This window comes from Triticum aestivum, chromosome 3D (assembly GCF_018294505.1).
Source record: "Triticum aestivum cultivar Chinese Spring chromosome 3D, IWGSC CS RefSeq v2.1, whole genome shotgun sequence".
In the NCBI taxonomy this organism is placed as follows: Eukaryota; Viridiplantae; Streptophyta; class Magnoliopsida; order Poales; family Poaceae; genus Triticum; species Triticum aestivum.
Genome location: NC_057802.1, coordinates 357,351,751 through 357,358,143, shown reverse-complemented (window position 1 = coordinate 357,358,143; position 6,393 = coordinate 357,351,751). Strand labels below are relative to the sequence as shown.

At 57.9% G+C, this 6,393-nt stretch overlaps 2 protein-coding genes across 2 annotated transcripts; both read right to left on the bottom strand.

The window, feature by feature from the left end:
• Nucleotides 1-267: 267 nt before the first annotated feature.
• On the bottom strand, nt 268-1,997 carry LOC123078873 (F-box/kelch-repeat protein At1g23390). The gene has a single exon (XM_044501513.1). The coding sequence runs from the start codon at nt 1,611-1,613 to the stop codon at nt 339-341; it is 1,275 nt and encodes a 424-aa protein (XP_044357448.1). The 5' UTR covers nt 1,614-1,997; the 3' UTR covers nt 268-338.
• A 1,314-nt stretch (nt 1,998-3,311) lies between these two features.
• On the bottom strand, nt 3,312-6,093 carry LOC123074651 (ABC transporter G family member STR2). The gene is made up of 4 exons (XM_044497436.1): nt 5,537-6,093; nt 4,817-5,454; nt 4,075-4,722; nt 3,312-3,895 (listed from the first exon to the last, which is right to left on the bottom strand). Exons 1-4 carry the CDS (start codon nt 6,059-6,061, stop codon nt 3,562-3,564), a joined length of 2,145 nt encoding a protein of 714 aa, XP_044353371.1. The 5' UTR covers nt 6,062-6,093; the 3' UTR covers nt 3,312-3,561.
• Between the last annotated feature and the right edge of the window lie 300 nt (nt 6,094-6,393).

Here is a 6,393-nt window from a genome sequence, read left to right as displayed (position 1 = left end):
TTCTCTTTAATTATATGAACATTCCATAAAACCACTTTTACAAAGTGTTCTTTTTATCGAGAACTATTAGAGATGCTCTACCAAACGTTTGATTATTATTTTTGACCCGGCTACAACTTTTCTTTTGCAACCGCGGTTGTTGGTTGTTGATTGATTCAGTATACAATCTATTCCCTTGGTTCATAAATATAAGATGTTCTAACTTTTCTCCAAATTAAATATATATAGGCATATTTTAGTGTGTTTGCTTACTTATTTCAGTCCGTATGAAAAACACTTTATATTTGTATTTGTGAACTCAGGGAGTATTTCAACAACAACAAAACCGAGAGAGTATTTCACTGTACATCCGTACATGCACGTTGTGGGCCCAGAGGTGGTAGTCCACGCGACAGCTCGAGCTCGTTCAACCCCACCGGCGAGCACGCGAGGATGACGCGGCCCAGCGGCTCAGCGCGCACCGAGGGCGCGCACGGCACCCACTCCCACCGCTCCACGGCGCCCCCCGCCGTCCCCTCCTGCTGCAGCTCGTAGAGCACGGCGCCGTTGGCTGGCTCGGCCGAATTGTACACGTACCCTCCGGTGGCGTTGCCGCACACCCCGATCGATGGGAACGTCTCCCCGTCGTCCTCCTCGTCCTCGTCGTGCGGGAAAAGCCTCGCCGACATCTCGCTCGGCATTGCGTGGTGGGCCGCGCCGGGGGACAGATCCAGAGTGTCGCCGTCCACCTCCCATGCTTGGATGACGACTTTGTTCTTTGCTCCCTCGCCCTCGCGCTTCGCTCCGAAAAGGACGAGCTGCTCGGCGCCGGCGCGACCAGGCGCGACGCCCCACGTCGAGACGCCGGCGTCTGGCTTGAGGCGACGGGTGGGGCCCCACCGCCGCATCGACGGATCGAACCAGCTCGCACACCCGCTGGTTCTGTCCGCGAGGTACACCCTGTGATCCGTCGCGGCCACCGAAAGCCACGTTGCCGCGGCGGACTCGCGGAGCGCCGGCGGCATCGGATCGCAGGCCGTCCAGTTCCCGCCCTCGTGGACCTCCACCGCGGCGGCGTCCTCTCCCTCGGCGAGCGCAAGCTGGCACGCGCCGCCGAGGGCGACCACGCGGTCGCCCACCGCGGCCAGCACCGGGTCGACGCGCCACACGCCGGGAGCCTTCATGGCGACGCACGCGGACGTCCCAAGAGGGTCGCCGGCCACGTCGAGGCCGGAGCAGGAGAGCGCGCACACCCGGTCGCCGCGCGCGCCTCGCACGAGGCGCACGTGCGAGGGCGTGGCGTGGCGCGGGGCCTGCACGGTGAGCCACGCGCCGGAGTGCGGGTCGTAGGCCGCGGTCCGGCGGCGGCGGCCGTGGAGGTGGACCACGAGCCAGGGCAGCCGCCGCGGGCGCCGGCGCAGCGCGGACCGCACCGCGCGGAGCCACTCGCGCGAGACCCCCGCCGCGGCGGCGAGGTCGGGCGCCGGCACGCGCTCCACCACCGACTCGAGCACGTCCCCGTACAGGTACAGGGCGGCGATCGCCGGCGACTCCGCGCCGTCGTCGTCGGCCTCGCACCCTTCTTGACCGTGCCGCCGGTGCTTCGGCTCGCTGGCTGGGATGCTCAGGCCCATTTTCCAAATTCCGATGCTACGAGTCCACGCACGACAAGCTGGACAGCCACTAGCCCACTGCTAGTCCTATAGGACACAGTTCAGATCTGCACCCGCACTGACGAGCTAAATAGACGAGGCGGAGTGTTTACGAAGACACGGCCACTTGAGCGGTGGAACCCGAAATAATTGTAAGTGGGACTAAACAAACGTTTATTAACGTGCATCTGGGCTTTGGTTCCTTTGAAAAGCAGGAGGACAAGGACGTAAAGACTTATCTTTTCGTCGCCGAACCTGAACGGGGCCAAGCCATCTGCGTTCGTCGGGGCCCTGCAAGATATTATCGTCCGCTTCTGCTGACGCTGAGGCAGCTGACCCTTTGTGAATTACTATAACTTTCTGAATGACGTCTCGCGAATGGAACGGCCAAGTGCGTCTCGTCGGATCGCCTTTGATAAGATCGCCCCGTTCAGTTAGGATCTAGCAGTACGACCCACTCTGTCATTTCTGCGGGTACTATGAGGTTAATTTTTTTGCAAAGTACGTACTAATGTTGGCTTCGTTCAGTTCATGGCGGCTTGTCTTGGAATCCCGATGGATGGTAATTTCTTCGTGACTTTTAGTGAAAACACAAGGTTAGCGCTGAAAAACGGACGGTAGCCCAACCTGCTTCACATTCCCGGCTAAAATGAGTTGAAAGTGGTTCGAACACTGTACACATTTTTCAGCTACGAGGTCACAAAAGATATACTACTGTATAAAACGATTATGCGGTTGGACTTTAGCTTTTTTCTGTGCAAAGCAGCTCCTAGAAGCCCAAACAAAGGCAGGGAGCGTGAGAGTGGGCGATCGAAGCACTATACATACATTAGCGTCCTGAACGATCTGTCCACTTTCGCGATTGGCTGCTTGACGTTTCTTGCAGTTCCAGTTCAGAATCATTATTGTCTCCACGGTGCGCATCCTTGTCAACGAGACATGAACCACTACTTTTCTAGAAGATTTTCCGAGCTTCCAACCGCAAACGATAGTTATCTTGTTAGCATGTCAGGCTCAAATGGACGGCACACAATTTTTTTTGCCACTATTTTTGCACTCATGGAGCATCTCTTTTGCACAAACAAATTTAGCAAGCAAAGGCCACGCTTTCAGAGCCTCGCTGTTCACAATAAATAGATTGGTCAGATTTCAGAAAACGGGTTGTTGAAAAATAAAATAATGCCTAGATAAGATTCTGGATTGGAGGACTCGCTGTCCGCAATAAATAGATTGTTCAGACTTCAGAACACGCAGAGACTTTACGCTTATTATCCTGTGCGCGGCAGGCACCTGGAAACAGCGGGCAGAATGCTTGGAAACATTTTACATGCCGGCGAGACGACCGTGTCGCTGTAGCACGACCGAACGAGGCGGCGCCGCCGGGGAAGCGGTCGGAGCCGGGCAGTGCTGCCTGCTCCCCGAGGTTTAGTCCATTTTGATCGTTGAGAAAGGGATCAAGATCGGTTGGCCAGCGGCCCCGCTAGCAAAGGGACGAAAGCCAGTTCCCCGTCCTTTTCGTGGTGGCTGCAGTCTACCAGCCTACGGGTCACAGTAGCATGAGAAAAATTGTCCTTCTGTCACGTCACCGCCCTAGGAAATGCATCCCCAAACGGTTGGACTAAGCCCAAGAGGTGCGACCTTGCAATCAGAGCGAACAACACCACTGACCGGACAAAATACTGATCAGAGTAAATCACGGCACGCTCTATCAACACAATGTCTTATCTGAAAATTACAGTTCAGTAGGAGTACTACAAATCTTGGAAGGAGATCTTGACATGATCCGTACGTGGTCCTGTCAATTGAAGCAACGTAAAGTCACTTTTCTTGTATCCAGCTCCGTAAATGAATGATCGCCGAAGAGAAAGAGCTTCCGATTAAGCTAGCAAATCACCATGATAGGTCGATACAGGCGAGGCGTCCGGTTCATCTACTTCCGCTTGTTCTTGGAGGCGAAGCGGAGGACGAGGTAGAAGAGCACGCGGTAGAAGACGGCCCAGCCGAGCAGGTAGAGCACCATCCGCCACTTGCGGTCCTTGACCACGCTGATGGTGAGGTTCTCGAGGATGGCGTTGCCGTCGAGCGGCGGGTTCGACGAGAAGTTGCGGGTGCCGCCGAACTCGTTCATTAGGAGGCCCTCGTACGGGTACTTCATCGTGGACACGGTGTTCATCCACTTCCACCCCTGCGGGATGCTGTGGCTGTCCACGAAGTAGCCGCAGAAGAGGAAGAAGAGCGCCGTGAACGCGATCACAGCCGCGTACCTGGGCCCGACCGTCCACCAGAGAGACAGACATCAGCACTGTATGTAATTCTGGCCCAGCCCGCTAACGCTGGCCCAGTTTTCCGATATGTAATTGGGCTTTGGCCCGGACCAATCCATTTTCCTCCCACCAAAAAAATGTACTTTGTCTAAAAAAAAAACAAAATGTACTGTACTTACCCAAGGATGAAGTTTGGCACGATAGAGCTGATGAAGACGACGAAGGAGTTGGTGGAGAGGAGCGAGGCGTAGAGCATGACGAGGAAGTAGACGAACTGGCCGTGGAGCCCGATGGCCCACCAGGTGATGAGGGCGTAGGCGGCGGACTGGAGCAGGAGGAAGGGCAGGTACGTGATCACCCCGGCGACCACGTACGCGGACGCGCGGTAGGCGTTGTGCGAGGTCTCCCTGATGAAGATGAAGCGCTCCTGGATGAAGGCCGGGACGGCGTCGTTGGAGGAGAAGAAGAAGACGCAGACGGTGAAGATGAAGAAGCTGAGCCGGTTGGTGATGCCCTGCGTGTTGTCCTTGGGCTTGATGAACATGGTGGCCATCAGGAACCCCATCACCGTCAGCACCATCAGCCGCGACAGGAACAGCTCCGGCGTGCGCCAGATGTTGGTGAAGTTGCGCCGCATCAGCACCCACACCTCCGCCGCGTACGAGTTGGCGAACTTGCCGCGGTGCCCCAGCGCGTTGATGCCCACGCCGGGCGCCCCCGTGGCGGACGCGCGCTGCGCCGGCGACAGGTAGTCGGCCTCGTTCACCGTGTACACAGAGATGCTGCTCAGCGGCGTCGGCGTCCCCATCACGATCTCCGGCCCGTACCTGTGGATTCCCGGAGACAAGCTATGCGGTTCATGCGACCGATTCCCGGAGACAAGCTATGTTCATAGCACGATGAGGAACGTTTTTGGGGTACCTTGGAGGGTTCTGTGACTTGCCGCTTTGATCTTTCCTGGGGCGCCGGGACGGCGTGAACTGCGCGCCGCTCCATGGAGACTTGGAGTGCTGGCTCCTGAGGCTGTGGTCGAAGTCCTCGCCCCCGGGCCCAACCGGTGTCGGAGGGATGCTAGACACGGTGGAGATCCCCTCGGCGGCGAGCTTGCGCGGCTTCAGACCGGTGAGGCAGAACTCGGCGAGGGCGTTGACGCCGAACTCGGACTGGTCGTACTCCTGGATGACGTCGAGGAGGTGCTCGATGGAGTTCTCCCCTTTGGGCACCTTGCGGCCCATGCGGCCGAGGTGCGCGGTCACCTCCTTGGGCCCGCCGCTGTACATGAGCTGCCCGCGTGCCAGGATGATGAGGTGGTCGAGTAGCTGCAGGATCCGCGACGACGGCTGGTGGATGGTCAGCACCACGGTGCTCCCTGCGCACGCGATGTCGTGCACCTTCTCGATCACGCTGTGCGCGCTCGTCGAGTCGAGCCCCGACGTCGGCTCGTCGAGGAACAGCAGCGCCGGCCCGTGGATGATGTCCACGCCGATCGAGACGCGCCGGCGCTCTCCGCCGGACACGCCCCTCGTGCCCTCGTCCCCGATGTACGTGTTCCTTGATGTCTGCACAGATGTTTTGTTAACACGTTATACACACCGTGCGCACGTACGAATGATCTAGCGTCTTTGATTAATGGGATATTACCGTGAGCCCGAGCTGCTCGATGAGGTTGTCGACGCGGAGCTTCTTGTCGGAGGGGGAAACGGCGGAGCCGAGGCGGAAGTCGGCGGCGAACAAGAGCGTCTCGTAGACGGTGAGCATGGGGAAGAGTCGGTCGTCCTGCATGACGTAGGCGGACGAGCGCTTGATGACACTGGGGCTCATCTCGACGCCGTCGAGCGCCACGCGGCCGTCGAGGCTGGAGATGCGCCCGGCGAGCGCGTCCAGGAATGTCGACTTGCCAGCGCCGCTGGGGCCCATCACGGCGGTGACGCAGCCTTTGGGCGCGTACCCGGTGATCTCGTGCAGAAGGTCCACGTCCTTCTTCTCCCACTCCCCGCCGACGCCCCGCTGCTTCTTGACCACCGTGTACGTCAGGCTGGTGAACTCCAGCCCGCCGGTGAAGCTGAACCGGCTGCCGCCTTTCGCCGTCGGCATCTCCGGCTGGTCCATGTCTATCACGGCTTCCAGGTCCCGGTGGCCGCCGTACCGGTGGTTCGGCTGCGCCATGGTGCTCACAGACACTAGCGACTGTCTATTGCTGCCAGTCCAGTATGATGTTTTTTGTAACCATGCAATGCGTGTGTATACTAAAGCATTGGCCTTCTTATTGGCATGCCACTGCAAGCTTGGAGAGTTTGTCCCGATGGTATGAGCCAATGTCGGGCGTGAGAAATGAGGATGGACAATGAGATTCATCGGAGTGAACGTTGGTAGGGTCAGCTTTTGGTTTCGACCGCCGAGAGGTGATTGGCAGTTTGTCCTCGACAGTATCATGGCCTCATACACATTGAGGTGTCGTAGCAGCTATTTTTGCTTGGAGGTTGCTTCTGGAATGCTGA

Excerpts from the sequence above, each read along its gene's own strand:
- LOC123078873 (XM_044501513.1), bottom strand. The coding sequence starts at position 1,613 with ATGGGCCTGAGCATCCCAGCCAGCGAGCCGAAGCACCGGCGGCACGGT.
- LOC123074651 (XM_044497436.1), bottom strand. The coding sequence starts at position 6,061 with ATGGCGCAGCCGAACCACCGGTACGGCGGCCACCGGGACCTGGAAGCC. Across the intron at positions 5,455-5,536 it reads TCGAGCAGCTCGGGCTCACG|ACATCAAGGAACACGTACAT; the intron begins GTAATATCCCAT and ends ACATCTGTGCAG. Across the intron at positions 3,896-4,074 it reads GTGCCAAACTTCATCCTTGG|GTACGCGGCTGTGATCGCGT; the intron begins GTAAGTACAGTA and ends GGTCGGGCCCAG.